At 41.6% G+C, this 26,122-nt stretch overlaps 1 protein-coding gene across 2 annotated transcripts; it reads right to left on the bottom strand.

The window, feature by feature from the left end:
• Positions 1-782: 782 nt before the first annotated feature.
• On the bottom strand, positions 783-26,084 carry LOC5503831 (ubiquilin-1). 2 transcript variants are annotated; one of them, XM_048727355.1, is made up of 19 exons: positions 25,934-26,084; positions 25,765-25,867; positions 25,619-25,668; positions 23,990-24,022; positions 23,337-23,483; positions 21,827-21,880; positions 20,931-21,002; positions 19,951-20,079; positions 19,321-19,401; positions 16,624-16,669; positions 16,246-16,453; positions 15,089-15,260; positions 12,206-12,256; positions 12,003-12,035; positions 11,789-11,904; positions 11,085-11,203; positions 3,059-3,153; positions 1,973-2,075; positions 783-1,180 (listed from the first exon to the last, which is right to left on the bottom strand). In XM_048727355.1, exons 1-19 carry the CDS (start codon positions 26,033-26,035, stop codon positions 1,125-1,127), a joined length of 1,770 nt encoding a protein of 589 aa, XP_048583312.1. In that variant the 5' UTR covers positions 26,036-26,084; the 3' UTR covers positions 783-1,124. The 2 variants fall into 2 exon arrangements, with proteins under 2 accessions (XP_048583312.1, XP_048583313.1); XM_048727356.1 differs by having other exon boundaries at positions 1,973-2,072.
• Positions 26,085-26,122: the final 38 nt, after the last annotated feature.

The following is a 26,122-nucleotide window of genomic DNA, read 5'->3' as shown; positions in this document are numbered from 1 at the left end:
GAAGCGCCTGGCTCCATATATGGACCACCGCGGCTAAGCCCGCACGTAATCATGGGTAAAACCCACGGAAGCGCCTCGCTCCATATATGGACCACCGCGGCTACGCCCGCACGTAATCATGGGTAAAACCCACGGAAGCGCCTCGCCCCATATATGGACCACCGCTACACCGCGGCTTCGCCTGAAGCTATGCGGTGGCTAATATACACAGCTAGGTGCTTAAGTGGTCACAGGTTAATAACAGAGCCTCTTTTATACTACTTAGATTTAAACCCGAGGTTTAGAGATGATTGAGGGATTGCTATTTTTCGAAAGCACAGAAAACCATAAAAAGTTTACGGATGATCCATCCAGGGACACAGAAGTCCCCTTATTCGTAAATGCTTTACACGAGCCTTAAAAATACTTAAGGATAAACATGTGCAAGGGCGTGTCCAGGGATGGGGGGTGACACTGTTTGCCTGCGCCGGAATCTTTGCCAACGCTAATAGGACAGAAAGAGGAGAAAAGTGGAACCCACCACAAATATTCCTGGTCTGTTTCTGGTAAGTGGTGAACCTTATTTTAGTTTTTATTAAAAATTTCCATGCAGGAATGGATTAAAAAAAAAAAGACAATCATAGATCATGGTTTCGGACAGTACCAAGAACAAGCTTGTTGGCTCAAAAGTTGCTAAAAGCAAATAATTGTAAATTATATCAACTAGAAGGAAGAAGTGTGTTAAAAGGGACTAGCCCTAATCTACACATTTTCAGATACTAAATGACATCCTCTACGTAAAATGTGAAAAAAATCTGTGAGCATTTATTTGAGTACAACACTGTATTTTTTAGAACATATTCTCTTCGTCCAATCATATACCTGCCGCACATCAATAGAGCAGGCGAATCAAGACTGTACAGCATGTGGTGAGGGGGGGGGGATCTACCTAGTTCATCACATGCTAACTAGTATCTTCCTCAGGGAAAACCTCCTCTCATTTAGTGCTCAGCAAGACTGCTTCTCCTGTTGTCATTTTCACTAGTCCGACCTCGTCTTAGCAGTTGCTTGATATATATATAAATTGGTGGTGCTGCCTTGGCGGCTTGTCTGCTATTCATGATTCCTATTGGACAAGGCCTGGATCACTGTAGGAGCCGCTCAATGGCTGCATTGACGTCTCCACCGGTGGCTGTTAGGGCTAAAATCAGAACAAAAGGGTTTAACTTATCATGAATAGATAAACTTAGAAACTAAAGGTGTCCACTCTCAAGAGAAAACAAAAGGGATGGGCCCTCACCCTGTAATACTAAATGACCTGTAATGGGTTAGCGTTACCCCTCACCCTGTAATACTAAATGACCTGTAATGGGTTAGCGTTACCCCTCACCCTGTAATACTAAATGACCTGTAATGGGTTATGGGTTAGCGTTACCCCTCACCCTGTAATACTAAATGACCCCTAATGGGTTAGCGTTACCCCTCACCCTGTAATACTAAATGACCTGTAATGGGTTAGCGTTACCCCTCACCCTGTAATACTAAATGACCTGTAATGGGTTAGCGTTACCCCTCACCCTGTAATACTAAATGACCTGTAATGGGTTAGCGTTACCCCTCACCCTGTAATACTAAATGACCTGTAATGGGTTAGCGTTACCCCTCACCCTGTAATACTAAATAACCTGTAATGGGTTAGCGTTACCCCTCACCCTGTAATACTAAATGACCTGTAATGGGTTAGCGTTACCCCTCACCCTGTAATACTAAATGACCTGTAATGGGTTAGCGTAACCCCTCACCCTGTAATACTAAATGACCTGTAATGGGTTAGCGTTACCCCTCACCCTGTAATACTAAATGACCTGTAATGGGTTAGCGTTACCCCTCACCCTGTAATACTAAATGACCTGTAATGGGTTAGCGTTACCCCTCTACTCGGCCCACTCCTAGATCCACCCATGACTATATGCTGATTTATTGAGTGTCATACCTTGGATGTTTCGCTGCTGATCCACAAATCCCATGGCCGCCAGCTGCTCCAGTTGGGTTCGGAATCGGACTTCAGGACTCTGGCCGGCAGGATGCTGGCCCTGCTGGAGATGAACAATGGCCCAAAATACCAACCCATTAATAACCCCCTTCACAATGGCCCAAAATACCAACCCATTAATAACCCCCTTCACAATGGCCCAAAATACCAACCCATTAATAACCCCCTTCACAATGGCCCAAAATACCAACCCATTAATAACCCCCTTCACAATGGCCCAAAATACCAACCCATTAATAACCCCCTTCCGTTAAAAGCCAACAAAGAAGCAGGAATGGTATAATATGAAACAACCACCGTCATCATCACCACAACCAGAACTGTCAACACCATCATCAAAAACCCCACCACTATCATCATCATCACTACAGCCATCACCACAACCTAGAACACCACCACCACTATCATCACCACCATCACAATCAAAATCACCGTTACTATCATCATCACAACAACCCTAGAAACAGAATCACCACCAACATCATCACCGTCACCACTACCACCGTGGTGGTACTACCACCAACACTACCACCAATATGACCCCATGCTATATCAGAGATATGTTCCTTAAGTGTAGTGATGTACATAACAAGAACACTAAAAATGCAGCAAACCATAACTTAGCACTTCCAAAGGCTCGGACTACATTAGCAAAAACAGCTTAAAGTTTGTAGCAGCTAAAAGGTGGAATGCATTGCCACTAGAAATCAAAGAAGCCAAGTCAATCACCCCCTTCTCCGCAAAACTAAGAGAATACATCACAACACTGTTAAATAAGTTTATAAATCAGCAAAGGATTGTTATGGTAAATAGTTTCGTCAAAGATTTTGCTGTAAACAGATTTGTAAATAGCTTTTATTTCTTTTGTTTCTGTTGAGGGGCATGCATACATTATCATTGTGATATAAAGTGAATCCCTCATTATCTCAGCATCTATCTATCCATCATCATCACCACTACCATAATCATCATTATCACAATCAATCACTCAATGCTTCCACTATGGTCCAAAAGGAGCACTATTACCTGAGAAGACATGACAGACATCATCTGAGCCATGAGCTGGGCCATCTGGTCTGGATTAGATCCAATCATAGGGTTGGGGTTTCCAGGGGTCGAACCTGGTGGATAAACAATTAATAATTATTAGCAAGACAAAAATTAATTTACTGCATTTACTGAGTGGTTCCTCAGCCTAAGCACAGGGAGCCCACCTAATAATAATAATATAATAATAATGTGTTTATTAACCCTATTGCAGCGAAAGCTGGATTACAGGGCAGCCAGTATATATATAATACATCCTTACATTTACATAACTTGTTGATAACGATAAGTACAGAAATTGTTGAGCCTATTCGTACGGCCGCAGATGGGGACAACAGACGCCGTACCGGACCGTAAACCATACCCATGGTGCGTTGCTACAGGAATAGGAATTAAGCGTTTAAGGGGGCCTCCGCGTTTGGCCTTTGCCACGAGAGCGATGCATGCCGTTTCTCTACGCTGGCATAGTGTTTCCAATTTAGCGTGTGATAATGCCTCATGGTAAGAGAGGTTTGGAAACACTATGCGCAGCACTTTTTTTTGGACCGATTCCACTAACTCTACAGTTTTATAGCGATTCTCGGTAACTACTTTAAGTACGCCTGAAGTGTATCATAAGATAGTGTATCATACCGTATCATATCACACCATACACACCATACGCAGCTATTCACATCTATACGCAGCTATCCACACCATACACAGCTATCCACACCATACACAGCTATCAACACTATTCACAGCCATACAATCCATACACAGCTATCCACACCATACACAGCCATACACCATACACAGCTATCCACACCATCCACAACTATCCACACCATCCACAACCATCCACACCATACACAGCTATCCACACTATAAACAGCCATACACACCATACACAGCTATCCACAGCTATTCACACTATACACAGCTATCCACACCATCCACAGCTATCCACATCATCCACAGCTATCCACATCATCCACAGCTATCCACACCATCCACAGCTATCCACACCATCCACAGCTATCCACACTATACACACCATCCACATCTATCCACACCATACAAAGCTATCCACACTATACACACCATACACATCTATCCACAGCTATCCACACCATCCACAGCTATCCACATCATCCACAGCTATCCACACCATTCACAGCTATCCACACCATCCACAGCTATCTACACCATCCACAGCTATCTACACCATCCACAGCTATCTACACCATCCACAGCTATACACAGTCATACACATCTATCCACACCATCCACAGCTATCCACACCATACACAGCTATCCACACCATACACAGCTATCCGCACCATACACAGCTATCTACACCATCCACAGCTATCTACACCATACACAGCTATACACAGCCATACACATCTATCCACACCATCCACAGCTATCCACACCATACACAGCTATCCACACCATACACAGCTATCCACACCATACACAGCTATCCACACCATACACAGCCATACACACCATACACAGCTATCAACACCATCCACAGCTATCCACACTATCCACACCATACACAGCTATCCAAACCATACACAGCTATCAACAGCTATCCACACCATACACAGCTATCCACACCATACACAGCTATCCACACCATCCACAGCTATCCACACTATACACAGCTATCTACACCATACACAGCCAAACACACCGTACACATCTATCCACGCTATCCACACCATACACAGCCATACACAGCTATCCACACCATACACAGCTATCTACACTATACACAGCTATCTACACCATACACAGGCATATACACCATACACATGTATCCACGCCATACACATGTATCCACGCCATACACAGCTATCCACACCATACACAGCTATCCACACCATCCACAGCTATCCACACCATACACATGTATCCACAGCTATTCACAGCTATCCACACCTATCTACACCATCCACAGCTATCCACAACAATCTACACCATCCACAATTATCTACACCATACACACCTATCTACACCATCCACAGCTATCCACACCATCCACAATTATCTACAGCTATCCACAGTATACACAGCAATCCAAGGGATGATCGTCATATTTTTAATCTCTGAAAATTCACTTATCTCAAAAATGGCCTCGGTCAGCACCTATTCAAAACCTCGGTCACAATTTAGATGGTGTGGATAGCTGTGTATGGTGTGGGTAGCTGTGTATGGTGTTGATAACTGTGTATGGTGTGGATAGCTGTGTATGGTGTGGGTAGCTGTGTATGGTGTTGATAGCTGTGTATGGTGTTGATAGCTGTGTATGGTGTGGATAGCTGTGTATGGTGTAGATAGCTGTGTATGGTGTGTATGGCTGTGGAGGGCGTGGATAGCTGTGGATGGCGTGGATAGCTGTGGATGGTGTGGATAGCTGTGGATGGCGTGGATAGCTGTGTATGGTGTGGATGGCTGTGTATGGTGTGTATGGCTGTGTATGGCTGTGTATGGCGTGGATAGCTGTGTATGGCGTGGATAGCTGTGTATGGCGTGGATGGCTGTGTTTGGTGTGGATAGCTGTGGATGGCGTGGATAGCTGTGTATGGTGTGGATGGCTGTGTATGGCTGTGTATGGTGTGGATAGCTGTGTATGGTGTGGATAGCTGCTATGTATGGCGTAATTAGCTGTGTATGGTGTGTATGGCTGTGTATGGTATGGATAGCTTTGTATGGTGTCGATGGCTGTGTATGGTGTCGATAGCTGTGTATGGTGTGGATAGCTTTGTATGGTGTAGATAGCTGTGTATGGTGTGGATAGCTGTGTATGGTGTGGATAGCTGTGTATCGTATAGATAGCTTTGGATGGCGTGGATAGCTGTGTATGGTGTGGGTAGCTGTGTATGGTGTTGATAGCTGTGTATGGTGTTGATAGCTGTGTATGGCGTGGATAGCTGTGTATGGCGTGGATAGCTGTGTATGGGGTGGATAGCTGTGTATGGGGTGGATAGCTGTGTATGGGGTGGATAGCTGTGTATGGGGTGGATAGCTGTGTATGGTGCGGATAGCTGTGTATGGTGCGGATAGCTGTGTATGGCATGGATAGCTGTGTATGGTGTGGATAGCTGTGTATGGTGTGGATAGCTGTGAATGGTGTGTATGGCTGTGTATGGCTGTGTATGGTGTGGATAGCTGTGTATGGTGTAGATAGCTGTGTATCGTATAGATAGCTGTGGAGGGCGTGGATAGCTGTGTATGGTGTGGATAGCTGTGTATGGTGTGGATAGTGTGGATAGCTGTGTATGGTGTGTATGGCTGTGTATGGTGTGGATAGCTGTGTATGGTGCGTATAGCTGTGTACGGTGTGTATGGCTGTGTATGGTGTGGATAGCTGTGTATGGCGTGGATAGCTGTGTATGGCGTGGATAGCTGTGGATGGCGTGTATGGCTGTGTATGGTGTGGATAGCTGTGGATGGCGTGGATAGCTGTGTATGGTGTGGATAGCTGCTGTGTATGGTGTGGATAGCTGCTGTGTATGGTGTGGATAGCTGTGTATGGTGTGGATAGCTGTGTATGGTGTGGATAGCTGTGTATGGTGTGGATAGCTGTGGATGGTGTGGATAGCTGTGTATGGTGTGTATGGCTGTGTATGGTGTGGATAGCTGTGTATGGTGTGGATAGCTGTGGATGGTGTGGATAGCTGTGTATGGTGTGTATGGCTGTGTATGGTGTGGATAGCTGTGTATGGTGTGGATAGCTGTGTATGGTGTGTATGGTGTGGATAGCTGTGTATGGTGTAGATAGCTGTGTATCGTATAGATAGCTGTGGAGGGCGTGGATAGCTGTGTATGGTGGGTATGGTGTGTATGGCTGTGTATGGCTGTGTATGGTGTGGATAGCTGTGTATGGTGTGTATGGCTGTGTATGGTGTGGATAGCTGTGTATGGTGTGTATGGCTGTGTATGGTGCGGATAGCTGTGTATGGTGTGTATGGCTGTGTATGGTGCGGATAGCTGTGTATGGCGCGGATAGCTGTGTATGGCGTGGATAGCTGTGTATGGTGTGGATAGCTGTGTATGGCGCGGATAGCTGTGTATGGCGTGGATAGCTGTGTATGGTGTGGATAGCTGTGTATGGTGTGGATAGCTGTGTATGGTGTGGACAGCCGTGGATGGCATGGATAGCCGTGTATGGTGTGGATAGCTATGTATGGTGTGGACAGCTGTGGATGGCATGGATAGCCGTGTATGGCATGGATAGCTGTGTATGGTGTGGATAGCTGTGTATGGTGTGGATAGCTGTGTATGGTGTGAATAGATGTGTATGGCTGTGGATGGCATGGATAGCTGTGTATGGTGTGGATAGCTGTGTATGGTGTGAATAGATGTGTATGGCTGTGTATGGTGTGGATAGCTGTGTATGGTGTGGATAGCTGTGTATGGTGTGAATAGATGTGTATGGTGTGTATGGTGTGGATAGCTGTGTATGGTGTGGATAGCTGTGTACGGTGTGGATAGCTGTGTACGGTGTGTATGGCTGTGTATGATGTAGATAGCTGTGTATCGTATAGATAGCTGTGGAGGGCGTGGATAGCTGTGTATGGTGTGGATAGCTGTGTATGGTGTGGATAGCTGTGTATGGTGTGTATGGCTGTGTATGGTGTGGATAGCTGTGTATGGTGCGTATAGCTGTGTACGGTGTGTATGGCTGTGTATGGTGTGGATAGCTGTGTATGGCGCGGATAGCTGTGTATGGCGTGGATAGCTGTGGATGGCGTGTATGGCTGTGTATGGTGTGGATAGCTGTGGATGGCGTGGATAGCTGTGTATGGTGTGGATAGCTGCTGTGTATGGTGTGGATAGCTGTGTATGGTGTGAATAGATGTGGATGGCTGTGGATGGCATGGATAGCCGTGGATGGCATGGATAGCTGTGTATGGTGTGGATAGCTGTGTATGGTGTGAATAGATGTGTATGGTGTGTATGGCTGTGTATGGTGTGGATAGCTGTTTATGGTGTGAATAGATGTGTATGGCTGTGGATGGCATGGATAGCTGTGTATGGTGTGGATAGCTGTGGATGGTGTGGATAGCTGTGTATGGTGTGTATGGCTGTGTATGGTGTGTATGGCTGTGTATGGTGTGGATAGCTGTGTATGGTGTGGATAGCTGTGTATGGTGTGTATGGTGTGGATAGCTGTGTATGGTGTAGATAGCTGTGTATCGTATAGATAGCTGTGGAGGGCGTGGATAGCTGTGTATAGTGTGTATGGTGTGTATGGCTGTGTATGGCTGTGTATGGTGTGGATAGCTGTGGATAGCTGTGTATGGTGTGTATGGCTGTGTATGGTGTGGATAGCTGTGTATGGTGTGTATGGCTGTGTATGGTGCGGATAGCTGTGTATGGTGTGTATGGCTGTGTATGGTGCGGATAGCTGTGTATGGCGCGGATAGCTGTGTATGGCGTGGATAGCTGTGTATGGTGTGGATAGCTGTGTATGGCGCGGATAGCTGTGTATGGCGTGGATAGCTGTGTATGGTGTGGATAGCTGTGTATGGTGTGGATAGCTGTGGATGGCGTGAATAGCTGTGGATGGTGTGGATAGCTGTGTATGGTGTGGATAGCTGTGTATGGTGTGGATAGCTGTGTATGGTGTGGACAGCTGTGGATGGCATGGATAGCCATGTATGGTGTGTATGGCTGTGTATGGTGTGGATAGCTGTGGATGGCATGGATAGCTGTGGATGGTGTGTATGGCTGTGTATGGTGTGGATAGCTGTGTATGGTGTGGATAGCTGTGTATGGTGTGTATGGTGTGGATAGCTGTGTATGGTGTGAATAGATGTGTATGGCTGTGTATGGTGTGGATAGCTGTGTATGGTGTGGATAGCTGTGTATGGTGTGAATAGATGTGTATGGTGTGGATAGCTGTGTACGGTGTGTATGGCTGTGTATGGTGTGGATAGCTGTGTATGGCGTGGATAGCTGTGTATGGTGTGTATGGTGTGGATAGCTGTGTATGGTGTGTATGGCTGTTTATGGTGTGGATAGCTTTGGATAAACAATAGCATCGATTGAAATCCATTTAAAATTAGAAATTCGACTGTCAAAGCAGTCAAAATCCGAAATCCGTGCCCAAATTGTCAACAGATCCGTGATCCGCCGTATTTCCAAAATCCCCCAATCCGCTGAAATAATCATCATAATTCGTAATCCGTGAGCATTTCGGGGCTGAATCTGCCGAACCGCGATAGCTGTGTATGGTGTGGATGCCTATGTATGCTATTATCTTATGGGACATTTAATATGATATCTTATATGATACACTTCAGGATGCGTACTTAAAGTACTTACCCGATTCTCAATACATCGCGTCCATTCGCCTTGACATTCAAAACAGTGCTTTTCGTTAGTTTGTGGACGTCAATCATCAGTCTTTCCATAACTATCGTAGTTTCGCAGTCAACTTCATTTGTTTGTGAGATTGAGAATCGAAGCGCGTAGGTCGGTTTGGCTCAAATGATCAGCTGAAATTGCTTCAAAACGTTTGGAACAAGGCACGAACAGTGAAGGCAAAGGTTTCACAGGAATTAGAGAGAGTGATGATCTAATTAGCAGGTCGCAAAATCAAATATTATCTAAACAAGATTAAATTATCGCTGATAACCGTGGCTGTTTGTTGACTTGCATGGCAGTGATCAAACCTTGAAGGAAGAGTTTCGTTGCTTTCTTAGTGAGATGACTGGCAAAACTTGAACCTTGAATGTTTTGTAATATATTTTACCCTTTTACGAGAACTGGACTTTTGCGTTTCTTGTGGCTCTCGGGCCCTGAGTAAAGTCAACTACATCTTCTTATAAACGAAACAAATGAAGTCTGCCTTCGTTATGGATCGTTATGGAAACGCGAACACGAACTAACCAAAATCACTGTTAGAATGTCAATGTGAAGGGTCGCGTGTATTGAGAATCGCTATATAAAAGTTTGAGTTGTTTATTAGCTTTGCATTTTTTGTTGATTAAGTGTGAATTTATTACAACCCTAACCCTAACCCTTTTCAACTCTCAGGGGTTTCTGACACTCTCTTATTGGTTAGCAGTCTGACGGCTGCTGTGACTACCATTAACTACTGTTTAATGTCACCTACCTGAAGAGGGCGTGGTGGTGGTGTTGCTGCCGGCAGTAGATGTAGTAGACATGGCACTGTTTAATGTCACCTACCTGAAGAGGGCGTGGTGGTGGTGTTGCTGCCGGCAGTAGATGTAGTAGACACGGCACTGTTTAATGTCACCTACCTGAAGAGGGTGTGGTGGTGGTGTTGCTGCCGGCAGTAGATGTAGTAGACACGGCACTGTTTAATGTCACCTACCTGAAGAGGGCGTGGTGGTGGTGTTGCTGCCGGCAGTAGATGTAGTAGACATGGCACTGTTTAATGTCACCTACCTGAAGAGGGTGTGGTGGTGGTGTTGCTGCCGGCAGTAGATGTAGTAGACACGACACTGTTTAATGTCACCTACCTGAAGAGGGTGTGGTGGTGGTGTTGCTGCCGGCAGTAGATGTAGTAGACACGGCACTGTTTAATGTCACCTACCTGAAGAGGGTGTGGTGGTGGTGTTGCTGCCGGCAGTAGATGTAGTAGACACGGCACTGTTTAATGTCACCTACCTGAAGAGGGTGTGGTGGTGGTGTTGCTGCCGGCAGTAGATGTAGTAGACATGGCACTGTTTAATGTCACCTACCTGAAGAGGGTGTGGTGGTGGTGTTGCTGCCGGCAGTAGATGTAGTAGACACGGCACTGTTTAATGTCACCTACCTGAAGAGGGTGTGGTGGTGGTGTTGCTGCCGGCAGTAGATGTAGTAGACACGGCACTGTTTAATGTCACCTACCTGAAGAGGGTGTGGTGGTGGTGTTGCTGCCGGCAGTAGATGTAGTAGACATGGCACTGTTTAATGTCACCTACCTGAAGAGGGTGTGGTGGTGGTGTTGCTGCCGGCAGTAGATGTAGTAGACATGGCACTGTTTAATGTCACCTACCTGAAGAGGGTGTGGTGGTGGTGTTGCTGCCGGCAGTAGATGTAGTAGACACGGCACTGTTGCTTGTAGATCCTGATGTTGTGGTGCTCATGCCAAATGGGGGTATTCCCAGACCCCCACTGTACACAAATAAAGAACATATTAGCGGACTGGGCTAATGAATAAATGGAAATAACCACAATACCCTATTTGACCTAAATATAACCTAAATACCCTATTTGACATAAATACCCTTTGATGAAATTACACTTTATGGCATAATTACACTAAAACTGGATTCCCAAGGATTAAATGAACTCAAAAATAGAGATAACATTTCTTGCATAGTTCCACGTTAATTTCGTTGATCTCTAGTTTTACCTAAATACCCTATTTGACCTAAATACCCTATTTGACCTAATTACCCTATTTTACCTAAATACCCTAATCTTTTTTTATAAATAGCTAACTGCAGTCACCTTTAGCTTTGTAAAAAAATATCAAACACGAAATAGGTACCTAGTTCAAACAGCCTGCATATCACTACAGAATTAAACACCACAGTATCTGGCCACACAATGTTTAATAGAGTTAGACCCCATCATTTAGTATTAGACTTTGATATAGTTCAAAAAGTCCCTATTTCCATTCCAAGCTTAAGCTATGGTGACCATGTAGGTTTCAATACATAGCTGCGTTAGTTGCTGAGAGCAAGTTGTTCATACCCTTGGACAAGGCCAGGTGCCTCAGCCTGTAGCTGCTGCATCCCTTGCTGGATCTGCATCATTGCTTGCAGAACTCGTGGATTCGCCATGGACTGCTGGAAGGCAGGATTCTGCATCTACAATATTGATAGTCAGTCATTTTAATCAGTTTAAGCACCCAAAAATTACCAGAAATATGTGTTAATGTGTCGATGAAAAGTACATTCAGCTGTACCTGGGCCATAAACTCAGGGAGTCTTGACGAGACCTGAGGACAACAACAAACCATCAAAGAAACATGCTCATACGAACCAACAACAAGTCATCAATGAAACATGCTCATACAAACTGACAACAAGCCACCAATGAAACATGCTTATACAAACTGACAACAAACTATCAATCATACAAATAAAGTGTCAACAAAATAATTTTCACCTGTTCTGCTAATTGAGGGTTTCCTTGGAACATTGGATTGGTGCGCAAGATCTGAAAATAAAAAAATCTAAATTACATTCTCTGCAGGTCAATAAATAGGTTAGATATGAGATCTGGCAAATACAGTGAAAAAGAGCTAAAACCCATAAATTACACAAGGGGAAATGGGATATGTCATATAGCAGATGATACTTTTTTATTGGCAATTGACAGCAATGCAGATAGCTAAGGCTAATTGAGGCGGGCAGCGAAAAGGTGACAAAGACTTATGAATTAATTTGAGTATAATGATATATCACGAAGTCTTTTAAATACGGGGGGAGGGGGGGAGTTATGGAAAGGTAATAAGTCAAATTTTGGAGATTTTAGATATGCCTGGCGTATCAATATAAGTATCCTCAACTCTCAGTATTTCAAATAATAATGTTTGCATATATTTCTTAAAATTTGGTTTGAAAAGATCACGCATGTTAGGTGAAAAAAAAATGTCAGGTGGAATACTATTCCAGAGATTGGCTCCAAATTTGAAAACGATTTTATATCTTGACTTCTTGAATGTCTTAGTTGTTATAGGAGTGTTGAAACTATGAATATCACTAGAGTGGACAAATAAATGTGAACTATTTACAAGTGCTGTCTTGTTATGAATGTCCTGTATATATAGATTTTTGTGGAACTAAATTCAGCCCCACATGTTTATGTTACAGTTTTGTAACTAAAGCACAATTTAATTTCACTTGTTTTGCTTGATTTTTTTGTCCCCAAGTCGCAAAATCGCGAAAATAAAATGACCTACTTTTTTACGAAAATCGCGAAATCACGAAAATAAAGTGTCTCGAAATATCGCCCTCTTAAAATCGCGAAATTTTGACGTCGCGAAAATTGAGTGTAACAAGGTAGTTTGTTTGTTTGTTTGCGATTAGCCACTGTTGGACTTTGGATAGTTCTTAATTCACTGTGTATTCAAGTTATTTCAAATCTCTATCTGCATAAAAGAGATTAGTATCATCAGCAAATAAATAAAAGTCTAGTTTTGTAGAGGAGTTGTAAATATCATTAATATATACAATTGAAGCTCTCGTAAGCGACCACTTTGGGAACTGAGAATTGTGGTCGTTAACGGAGCTGGTCTTTTACGAGAGCTTGCTCTCATAAGCGACCACTAGGCGCCAAAAACTTGAACAATAGGTGTTGGTCGCTTACGGGAGCTTAATTAAAATGGAATCTAAATGTCATCGTGATAATAACAACGCTTTGATATTTTGGTTTATTGCTTGATTTTAAAACTAGGTATTTGACTTATCATGAGAGTGAGTTGTTTTATTTAATAACAATTAATTCTACGCAAAGTAGCTCGTTATGCTCGTTTATATCGACGACTTAAGCTTTTCGTCATGAGAATATCTTCTGCGTCTACTACGATCGCATGGCGTCTTTTGTTAGCCGATTTCTAAAGCGTGCAACAAACAAGTGGATCGCTATTATAACTGGAAAAAGGATAAGTCGTGGAGCTGGCAATGGACTAGAGATTCCTTGCATTTACACATTTTCTGGAGACAAAGAAATGGTTGAAATTGAAGTTAGAAAATTGAAATTATGGAAATCTTTAATAGTTCTCTACTGGAAAGGCGGCTTTTGTGAAACATTACAACATTTCCGCTTTATATGTGATTTCAGCATGCATTGTATATGATGTTTATCAGGTGTTGACTGATGTTGTAAAGCCAAAAATCATTGTTGTCGCTTACGAGGGCTTAAAAATAAAATAAAATTTCAGTTGGTGTTTTGAAATTGTGGTCGTTAACGGAGCTGGTCGCACCAGTAAGTTGGTCGCTTACGAGAGCTTAGAATTACAAAGTTTGTGTGACAATTCAATCAGTGATTCGTGATCGTGGTCGTTATCGGGGCTGGTCGCTTACGAGAGCGGACGCTCAGAGAGCTTCGACTGTATTAAGAAAAGTAGCGGTCCAAGAACAGATCCTTGGGGGACACCACATAAGGTAGTACACTTGTTTGAGACAAAAGAACCAATCTGAGTTAACTGAACTCAGAAACCGGTCATACCCATTACCCCATAATGGTCTAGCTTATGAAGTAATATCAAATGTTCTACAGAATCAAATGCTTTTTGTATTCATATTGGTGTACAACACAGTCTAGTACAAGGTTAATCACAATGCACGTCAGACCAGGCTATGTATTCGCAAAGACTCAAGTTAGACATAAGGTCTGGGTTTGACTCACGCTTAGACATCAGGTCTGGGTTTGACTCGTGTTAGAGATAAGGTCTGGGTTTGACTCACGTTAAACATAAGGTCTGGGTTTGACTCACGTCAGACATAAGGTCTGGGTTTGACTCACGTTAGACATAAGGTCTGGGTTTGACTCACGTCAGACATAAGGTCTGGGTTTGACTCACGTTAGACATAAGGTCTGGATTTGACTCACGTTAGACATCAGGTCTGGGTTTGACTCACGTTAGACATAAGGTCTGGGTTTGACTCACGTCAGACATAAGGTCTGGGTTTGACTCACGTCAGACATAAGGTCTGGGTTTGACTCACGTTAGACATAAGGTCTGGGTTTGACTCACGTTAGACATAAGGTCTGGGTTTGACTCACGTTAGACATAAGGTCTGGGTTTGACTCACGTCAGACATAAGGTCTGGGTTTGACTCACGTCAGACATAAGGTCTGGGTTTGACTCACGTTAGACATAAGGTCTGGGTTTGACTCACGTCAGACATAAGGTCTGGGTTTGACTCACGTTAGACATAAGGTCTGGGTTTGACTCACGTTAGACATAAGGTCTGGGTTTGACTCACGTTAGATATAACGTCTGGGTTTGACTCACGTTAGACATAAGGTCTGGGTTTGACTCACGTTAGACATAAGGTCTGGGTTTGAGACCATCTGCTGCATCATCTGCTGCATGTATGGCGCCTGCATCATTTGCTGGAGCATCTGAGGGTTGGATGACATCTGCTGCATCAGGTTCTGCATGGCCGGGGCTTGGAACATGCCGCTCATCAGTGGATTGGCAGGAGGTGGGGTGCTGTTGGTGAAAACATAAATTTAATGAGTGCCAATCACAATAATATTTTCTTCTGCACAACACTCATACAAAACATGTTTTAATCGGATAATTCAAGTGTATGACTAAAACAGTACTTGAGTAGACCTAGCAGAAGCTTTGGGTGTAGTAAACCCAGTAGTAGCTGTGGGTGCTGTTACAAAAACTTACGTAAAACCCAGTAGTAGCTGTAGGTGTAGTAATTAAAACTTACGTAGAGCCAGTAGTAGGTGTGGGTGTTGTTATAAAAACTTATGTAGACCCAGTAGTGGTGTGGGTGTTGTTATAAAAACTTACGTAGATCCAGTAGTAGGTGTGGGTGTTGTTATAAAAACTCACATAGACCCAGTAGTAGCTGTAGGTGTAGTAATTAAAACTTACGTAGAGCCAGTAGTAGGTGTGGGTGTTGTTATAAAAACTTATGTAGACCCAGTAGTGGTGTGGGTGTTGTTATAAAAACTTACGTAGATCCAGTAGTAGCAGTGTGTGTTGTTATAAAAACTTACGTAGATCCAGTAGTAGCTGTAGGTGTAGTAATTAAAACTTACGTAGAGCCAGTAGTAGGTGTGGGTGTTGTTATAAAGACTTACGTAGACCCAGTAGTGGTGTGGGTGTTGTTATAAAAACTTACGTAGATCCAGTAGTAGCAGTGTGTGTTGTTATAAAAACTTACGTAGATCCAGTAGTAGGTGTGGGTGTTGTTATAAAAACTTACGTAGATCCAGTAGTAGGTGTGGGTGTTGTTATAAAAACTTACGTAAATCCAGTAGTAGGTGTGGGTGTTGTTATAAAAACTTTCAGAGATCCAGTAGTAGCAGTGGGTGTTGTTATAAAAACTTACGTAGATCCAGTAGTAGCAGTGGGTGTTGTTATAAAAACTTACGTAGATCCAGTAGTAGCAGTGGGTGTTGTTATAAAAACTTACGTAGATCCAGTAGTAGCTGTGGGTGTTGTTATAAAAACTTACGTAGATCCAGTAGTAGCTGTGGGTGTAGTAGTTGTAGAGGGTGCACCAGCTTGTGGTGTTGTGGTGGCAGCAGGAGGGGTACTCTGTCTAGCTGCTGGCGGGGCCCATGGGTTGGGCAGAGGGGACAGGTTCTCTGTGCCAAGCTGGGGGTTATTACTGGTGCTGTTGGTGTTGGTGGCAGGGGTGGATGAGCCTGTGGTTGCACCGCCTGAAACCATGAAAGATTCGCACTTTATCTTGAAAACATACTCCTTTAAATAGGTCTGAATGTCCAGAAAGTGTTTCTGAATATCTTACTGCGGTATTGCTCAAAACAAAAAGATAATGCACCCATTCTTGTGAAATAGCAATAAATAAATCCATACTACAACACTTTACCTTGTCCAAACAAAGCAGAAAAGGGGTTGCCATGCATCTGTTGCATCTAACAAGAAGACCAAATGTTTAGTTCATCGTAGTCCCATACTTAGTGTGTTTATCGTAGTCCCATACTTAGTGTGTTCATCGTAGTCCCATACTTAGTGTGTTATTAGTTTATCGTAGTCCCATACTTAGTGTGTTATTAGTTTATCGTAGTCCCATACTTAGTGTGTTTATCGTAGTCCCATACTTAGTGTGTTCATCGTAGTGCCATACTTAGTGTGTTCATCGTAGTCCCATACTTAGTGTGTTATTAGTTTATCGTAGTCCCATACTTAGTGTGTTATTAGTTTATCGTAGTCCCATACTTAGTGTGTTATTAGTTTATCGTAGTCCCATACTTAGTGTGTTCATCGTAGTCCGATACTTAGTGTATTCATCGTAGTCCCATACTTAGTGTGTTATTAGTTTATCGTAGTCCCATACTTAGTGTGTTCATCGTAGTCCCATACTTAGTGTGTCAATCGTAGTCCCATACTTAGTGTGTTATTAGTTTATCATAGTCCCATACTTAGTGTGTTCATCATAGTCCCATACTTAGTGAGTTTATCGTAGTCCCATACTTAGTGTGTTCATCGTAGTCCCATACTTAGTGTGCTATTAGTTTATCGTAGTCCCATACTTAGTGTGTTCGTCGTAGTCCCATACTTAGTGTGTTCTTAGTTTATCGTAGTCCCATACTTAGTGTGTTCATCGTAGTCCCATACTTAGTGTGTTCATCGTAGTCCCATACTTAGTGTGTCAATCGTAGTCCCATACTTAGTGTGTTATTAGTTTATCATAGTCCCATACTTAGTGTGTTCATCATAGTCCCATACTTAGTGAGTTTATCGTAGTCCCATACTTAGTGTGTTCATCGTAGTCCCATACTTAGTGTGTTATTAGTTTATCATAGTCCCATACTTAGTGTGTTCATCATAGTCCCATACTTAGTGAGTTTATCGTAGTCCCATACTTAGTGTGTTCATCGTAGTCCCATACTTAGTGTGTTATTAGTTTATCGTAGTCCCATACTTAGTGTGTCCATCGTAGTCCCATACTTAGTGTGTTATTAGTTTATCGTAGTCCCATACTTAGTGTGTTCATCATAGTCCCATACTTAGTGAGTTTATCGTAGTCCCATACTTAGTGTGTTCATCGTAGTCCCATACTTAGTGTGTTATTAGTTTATCGTAGTCCCATACTTAGTGTGTTCATCGTAGTCCCATACTTAGTGTGTTCATCGTAGTCCCATACTTAGTGTGCCCATCGTAGTCCCATACTTAGTGTGTTTATCGTAGTCCCATACTTAGTGTGTTCATCGTAGTCCCATACTTAGTGTGTTCATCGTAGTCCCATACTTAGTGTGTTATTAGTTTATCGTAGTCCCATACTTAGTGTGTTCATCGTAGTCCCATACTTAGTGTGTTCATCGTAGTCCCATACTTAGTGTGTTATTAGTTTATCATAGTCCCACACTTAGTGTGTTCATCGTAGTCCCATACTTAGTGAGTTTATCGTAGTCCCATACTTAGTGTGTTCATCGTAGTCCCATACTTAGTGTGTTATTAGTTTATCGTAGTCCCATACTTAGTGAGTTCATCGTAGTCCCATACTTAGTGTGTTCATCGTAGTCCCATACTTAGTGTGTTCATCGTAGTCCCATACTTAGTGTGTTCATCGTAGTCCCATACTTAGTGTGTTATTAGTTTATCGTAGTCCCATACTTAGTGTGTTCATCGTAGTCCGATACTTAGTGTATTCATCATAGTCCCATACTTAGTGTGTTATTAGTTTATCGTAGTCCCATACTTAGTGTGTTATTAGTTTATCGTAGTCCCATACTTAGTGTGTTCATCGTAGTCCCATACTTAGTGTGTTATTAGTTTATCGTAGTCCCATACTTAGTGTGTTCATCGTAGTCCCATACTTAGTGTGTTCATCGTAGTCCCATACTTAGTGTGTTCATCGTAGTCCCATACTTAGTGTGTTCATCGTAGTCCCATACTTAGTGTGTTCATCGTAGTCCCATACTTAGTGTGTTCATCGTAGTCCCATACTTAGTGTGTTCATCGTAGTCCCATACTTAGTGTGTTCATCGTAGTCCCATACTTAGTGTGTTCATCGTAGTCCCATACTTAGTGTGTTCATCGTAGTCCCTTACTTAGTGTGTTCATCGTAGTCCCATACTTAGTGTGTTCATCGTAGTCCCATACTTAGTGTGTTCATCGTAGTCCCATACTTAGTGTGTTCATCGTAGTCCCATACTTAGTGTGTTCATCGTAGTCCCATACTTAGTGTGTTCATCGTAGTCCCATACTTAGTGTGTTCATCGTAGTCCCATACTTAGTGTGTTCATCGTAGTCCCATACTTAGTGTGTTAAAAGCAAATTGCTAAGATTCCACTGTGCAACTCATGCAGTGGGGCTTTCAGAGCGCTTGATTTCTTGCCCACTCCCTTTGTTTTCTTGCTCATACTCAAATCAAAATTAAAAGACTGAGCAAGTCACCCTCTTAGCTCGCCCTATTCTTACATGGTGAAAAACAGGGCTTTGTGGTACATAGAAACAGAGGAAAAACTTAACTTTGGCCAAGATAAGAATGGAACCTTGGATATACATTAAGACCAATATTGTCTCAGTCGCTTCCAGGATACAACATTCTTCAACAAAATACCTGTTCTTGTGCAGCATTCATCATGGGTTCCTGTATATCTGTGTACATCCGCTGAAGAGCATTGAAGCCACCTGGTAGACTCTACACGGATCCATTATCAGAACAGTCAAACAACAAGGAACACACTAACACAAGTGAAACACTATTAAGGGACATACAGACAAATTAACCCATTGCCTGTTGTTTTCTTGTGTCCTCTAAAAAAGCAGTGCTATATATTAGCACCATACCTCCAGGATACTAAAAGCCCTGGTCCCTGTGCTATATATTAACACCATACCTCATAGTTACTAAAAGCCCTGGTCCCTGTGCTATATATTAGCACCATACCTCCAGGTTACTAAAAGCCCTGGTCCCTGTGCTATATATTAACACCATACCTCCATGTTACTAAAAGCCCTGGTCCATGTGCTATATATTAACACCATACCTCCAGGTTACTAAAAGCCCTGGTCCCTGTGCTATATATTAACACCATACCTCATAGTTACTAAAAGCCCTGGTCCCTGTGCTATATATTAACACCATACCTCCAGGTTACTAAAAGCCCTGGTCCCTGTGCTATATATTAACACCATACCTCCAGGTTACTAAAAGCCCTGGTCCCTGTGCTATATATTAACACCATACCTCCAGGTTACTAAGAGCTCTGTCCTGGTTCCTCATCATTTCTTGCATTACAGAGGGGTTGCGAGCCATCTCCATAGTTTGGCGCATCAGGTCAGGGTTATTTAGTATGTGTGAAATCTCAGGATTTCTCTGAAAGAGATTATTCCTTATATTGATTCTGGCTGTCACTAGAGTGGATGTTATTCCCTCTAAGTACGAATTCCAAATGCATTCTTCATACAAAACTGGTACAAACTGCAGTAAAATAAATAGCTCCCTACTTGTACAGTAGAACCTGGATTTTACGATATGCTCCAGGAGAAAGAAAATGTATCTTAAAATCGAGGTATCATTACAAAGAGGTCCATGATTTTAGGATATAAAGGAAAATCCATTGAAAAGATTGTTGTAGCGAGGTCAGGTTAAATATCAACTTCCAAAAAATGAAAATATTGTAACTGTACTCTGTAAAAGACTGTTTAACTACTGTGTAAGACTGTAAATCAAAAAATCGATTAACTGTACTATATGTGTGGTGTCTCAAGTTTTTCTTTACCTTGATAGAGAGAATCAGCAATATTGAATTGAGGTCAACATTACACTTTGGAGAACAGAATTATATCGTAAAATCAAGAATATTGTTGTATCCAATATTGTAAGATCGAGGTAATTTCTTGTACATTTTGCTGTATTCCCCTGGGAGTAAGGAATACTAATGATAAAATCAAGGTTAAGGTAAAATCCAGATTCCACTCTAGTTGAGAGGCTGAGTTCCACAGATCCACAAGGTCAAGTATAAAATACGCACTATGCTGCTATGTTGTCAGAACACAGCTTAGGATTGAAAATACTAGATTTTGTGAATGGAGAAAACTTGAAAAACTAGAGAGAAACTTTGGAGCAAAGGTAAGAACAAACAAACTCAAATCACATCTGAGCCCCAAATCAAACCTGGAACCCAATGGTAATAGGCACAGAGTGATACTCTTCCAATACTGTACCTCAACTAGCTGTTGCATCTGAGGGTTGCTTAGAATCATGTTTCTCATGAGCTCAGGGTTAGACATCATGCTCTGCAATAGATTCCAATCAATTGAAATAGATCCCCTTGCTGCCACAAGACTTATTACATAGGAGAATGTTCAGCCTAAAATTTCCTTGATTCCAGTAACTCTCTAAGAAATTACACAGCCTTGGTTAACAGTTTATAGCATAGTGCAGGGTTCAAAATAGCGGCTGGCTGCTGGCAATAGCTGGCTGTTTTCTGGTCTTTGCCAACTCTTTTTTTCTGTATCCCTTTCTCATATTTTGAGTATGCAGGCTTTTTTCCCACCAAAATCCAAAAAGCCGGCAAAATTTAGCAGATTTACAAAGTTATTTTGAACCCTGTGGTGAGATAGTTTACAATAATATATTAATATAGTTAGAGTTAAAACGGCAGTTAAAATGGAAGTGTCACCCGTTAATGGAAAATGGGTAAAAAATATTTCAAAATTGTAAAAGCAGCGTTTCTTTGAGGATGTGACTGAAAATTTAGAGCTCATAGCCTGTTAAATTCGAATGGATTCTAATAGATTCTTTTGTCTCTTGTCTGCTGAGGTTTCTGTCGTCCCTCCAGTAGTAAACTAGTACATTTGTCGCTTTAAATGAAAAAATCCACTCAGTCCAAGATAGAAAATTTCAATTTTCAAACTGTCTTCTGCATGCACAAGCACACTGTTGTTAAGTCAGTTTTTTTTATTATTGCATTCCTAAGCAAAGATGAAGCATTCGACCTGCCGTCTTGAGCTCCACTGATCTGTTCTCTAATTCTCCCAAACAAAGAAACCTAGGTTTTCAAAACGCTATGAAGGCACTCAAAGAATATTTATCTTGGCAATTTCTAGCAAATACAAACCTGTACAATAGGATTATCCAGGATTTGTCTCATGGTGTCCGGGTTAGACATCATCTGGGAAAAACGTCAAGATCATTATCAAAATCCAAGATACAAAATGTGATGAAACTTATATACAACATACAGTAAGAACTTACATACAACAGTAAAATCTCAAATAAGCCCCAGGGATTTATTCTATTTTTGTCTCAAACTGGGGGGGGGGGGGGGGGCTTATTCCAAAATATTTTTCCAGTCTTTAGAATTAGCTATTTTGGCCCCTCCTCTCAAATGCTATAGATTAAAGCACATTAGGCTTGTCTCTACATTAACAATGGCATTTCGTATCTCTACGTTAAAACTGAGCAAGAATTACTTGAGCTCTTGAAAAGATGTTACGCTAAATATTCTGAAGAAGAGCAGTTGTCTCCCCTAGAGCTCACTAACAAAGGCAACGACTTTGTACTAAACAAAGGCAACGACTTTGTACTATACAAAGGCAACGACTTTGTACTAAATAAAGGCAACGACTTTGTACTATACAAAGGCAACGACTTTGCACTAAACAAAGGCAACGACTTTGCACTAAACAAAGGCAACGACTTTGTACTAAATAAAGGCAACGACTTTGTACTAAACAAATGCCACGACTTTGTACTAAACAAAGGCAACGACTTTGTACTAAATAAAGGCAACGACTTTGTACTAAACAAATGCCACGACTTTGTACTAAACAAAGGCAACGACTTTGTACTAAAAAAGGCTACGACTTTGCACTAAACAAAGGCAACTACTTTGTACTAAACAAAGGCAACGACTTTGTACTAAACAAAGGCAACGACTTTGTACTAAACAAAGGCAACTACTTTGTACTAAACAAAGGCAACGACTTTGTACTAAACAAAGGCAACGACTTTGTACTAAATAAAGGCAACGACTTTGTACTAAACAAATGCCACGACTTTGTACTAAACAAAGGCAACGACTTTGTACTAAACAAATGCCACGACTTTGTACTAAACAAAGGCAACGACTTTGTACTAAACAAAGGCAACGACTTTGTACTAAAAAGGCAACGACTTTGTACTAAACAAAGGCAACGACGTTGTACTAAACAAAGGCAACGACGTTGTACTAAACAAAGGCAACGACTTTGTACTATACAAAGGCAACGACTTTGAACTATACAAACGCAACGACTTTGTACTAAACAAAGGCAACGACTTTGCACTAAACAAAGGCAACGACTTTGCACTAAACAAAGGCAACGACTTTGTACTGAACAAAGGCAACTAAACTAAAGCGACAACTTTGTACTAAACGAAGGCAATAACTTTCTACAGAAACAAAGGCAATGACTTTATACTATAGAACCCATTTGTGCAAAATGGTCCTGCCTCACATTCACAGGTTATCCACCAGGTTATCCTTATATGACATATTTTGAGAATAGCTTATCACTGAGGTACTTAAAAATCATTATACAGAATGTAGGCCAAATTTTTGTCCTGGTTGCCACCTGGGTTAATACCTGTTGCTGTAGCTGTTGAGTCATCTCTTGCAGATTCCCTGATTGTCCCATAGCACCTAGCCCCCCAAGGCCGGCAAGGTCCAAGGGATTAGGGGTCCCAGTGGGCAGGGGGACGGACGGTGACAGGGCAGTAGGAGGAGATGGGGTCTGACAAAGCAAACAGGATGTGAGAGTACAGGATTACAAAATTGTTTGGTGTAGCAAGACTATTTTACAACTTTATCTAAACTCAAACATGAATAAAAAGTTGAGAAGAGTGTTGAGAATTTTCTTGGTCTTGACAATTTTGATGGGATATTAGTATATTAGTGTTTAAGCAATTTGTGAGAGAATGGAATTGATAAAAACTTAGCATTTTGGAGTAAAATCTAAACTTGATAAGAGGATACATTGTCATAAACAAGTTTCAAATTCCACTGTGAGAACTTCAGCTTTAATCACATTCCAAGCACACACCACTCACGAATGCCCTAAAGCCTATAATCAATGTAAAAAATCTTGCTTGTCCATGATTTTATTAAAACAGCTCTTCTGAACAATTACCCCACTGAGTTATGTGTCATTTCTGTTTGACCAGCAAGAAAAATTGAACTCAAAATTTGATGATAAGGTTTTCTTGTAATGTTCTTATATCTGTACAAAATGGTTATTACCTGGGAAGCATGGCTTGCAGCTTGCTGCTGTCCCTGGATAGGAAGAGGAGTAAATACATGTTTAATGGACAAAGTTACTAAGTGATAATTGTCTCCACAGTCCAGGGAAAAGCAGTTTACAATTAAACATACAATGATTCATTTGCAAGAAAACTTTAAAATAACCATGGACCATTAAATTCTGATACTTTATTAATGATATTTGATTGAATGTTTCTCAGTTACTCGCTTGAATTAGCAGTTGGAAACTGATTCTTTGAGTCACTTGATATTGTGTGGGAGCCTGAAACGGCTGCATGATTGATTTTCTGAAAAGTCTTCAGCAAACAATTTATCTAATTCTAGACTGCCTCGCAGCACATTCATAGTAACTGATTCTTTTTTGCATCCAGTATTTTCGTAAAATATAAGATAAATAAATTGGTCAAGCTTATTCCCCTTGTAAGATACAACAAGGGCCCAGATATGACGTGGTCTAGGATACAACAAGGGCCCAGATATGACGTACATACATGGTCATACATGGTCGAGTTGAATGCATAGAAAGGCACCTAAGGCAGCCACCATACATAAAACACAGCTTAGGACCGAAAATGTTGGTTTTGGGGGGAGAGGGAGGAAAACAGGAGGACCCAGAAAATAACTCTTGAAGGCGAGAATAAACTGCGCCAGCAAGAAAGTGATAACAAGTTGGATTGTGATTGTGACATTTTTAAAATACTGGGAATAAACCTCCATTTTCAAAAATGTATGGATGGACATGGGCTGAGAGCATTTCCGTGGGCAAAATTCAAGTAAATAATCGAGTGGAAAATGTGATAAAAAGTTTAAAAGAAAATGCCATTTTTCATATGTATCTCACTATAAGATACGAATAGAATCAAAAAGCCCAAACGATCTCGCGATCTCGTACCAGAACAATGAATACAATACACAAAAACTGGAAATCGACTCTGCCAAATTTTCGTCTTTAATAAGACTTCTTCAGGGCAGACTGAAGAAGGTGAATCGTTACAAGCTTATTTACATCAGAATAGTGGCACGAGACGCAAAAAAATTACAACTGACAAAAACGCGCATTTTCTAGAATAGCGCGTGCTATGCACTATAAGATACAATACACCAAAAACTGGAATTTGACTTTGCCAAATTTTCGTCTTTAATAAGACTTCTTCAGGGCAGATTGGTGTATTGTATTCATTCTTCTGGAACATGACTATTTGGGTTTTTTGTATTTATCACTATAAGATACTATTTTCTTTAATTTCCCTTTAGCTTCAAAATTGCGTTTTTAGACATTGTTCATCATGTAAGAAGTTTTCGATTTCCACATGAAAATCTCCGATTTCTCCAAGTTTAATTAGCTCCTTTTAATTTACCGATATGTAAACAGCAACAAGACTTTTAGAGTTTTTTTTTTGCATTCAATACAGCAAAGAGAAGGCAGAAGATTAAAAATTTATTACCTGGCTTATGACATTACATTATAACAGCTGTGAAAAAAAACAAGGTTAAAAGACTTTCGCATAAATACTCCGAGTAAAGTGCATTTTTTCCTCGAGTGAGATGCGATTACAGTGACTCAGAAAAGAAGGAAACCCAAGTAAATTAACGATCAATCTTACTTACTCTATTTTCCGATTTTATTACCAGATGAACGGTGAGTCCATCCTTGATGGCTGAAATTGTTAGAACCAAAACAGAATCAGAAACTAGAAGGGACAAAGAAAAGATTCTGGTTGATTTAGATTGATTATGAAGGATCGTATACACACCACTTGATGCTAACGTGTCATGGTCTTTCAAAATTCGGCCGGCGAAAATAAGGCAGAGCTGAGGGACTGGAGCTCCAAATTTTTCTGATATCATTTCTTTAAACTGAGGATAAATAATAAAAAATTAGATCTAACCTATTACAATCGAGTCAGGTGGACAATACAATACCTCTTTTATCGTAGCAGTCGGTTCAACCGCGATGGTTTCTTTATTTTTCGAGGTTTTTACGACGACGTTTATTTTCGACATTTCAGCTCCTTCCGCCGCCATGATGACTCACTCAAAGGCGATCTGCGCAGAATCGGCCCAGGCCCAGAGTACCCGGCCACGCACAAGATCTGCTAAAAAACATGATTT

This window comes from Nematostella vectensis, chromosome 5 (genome assembly GCF_932526225.1).
Source record: "Nematostella vectensis chromosome 5, jaNemVect1.1, whole genome shotgun sequence".
NCBI classification, from domain to species: Eukaryota; Metazoa; Cnidaria; class Anthozoa; order Actiniaria; family Edwardsiidae; genus Nematostella; species Nematostella vectensis.
The sequence above is the reverse complement of the archived record's forward strand: the minus strand, read 5'-3'. Positions and strand labels throughout refer to the sequence as shown.

Bases quoted from the DNA above. Each gene is read 5' to 3' on its own strand.
- LOC5503831 (XM_048727355.1), bottom strand. From the start codon at position 26,035: ATGGCGGCGGAAGGAGCTGAAATGTCGAAAATAAACGTCGTCGTAAAA. The intron at 21,881-23,336 runs GTATTAACCCAG...CGTTTTTCCCAG, and splicing joins CTCAACAGCTACAGCAACAG to ATGATGTCTAACCCGGACAC. The intron at 12,257-15,088 runs GTGAGTCAAACC...TTTTATTTTCAG, and splicing joins ACCCAGACCTTATGTCTAAC to ATCTTGCGCACCAATCCAAT.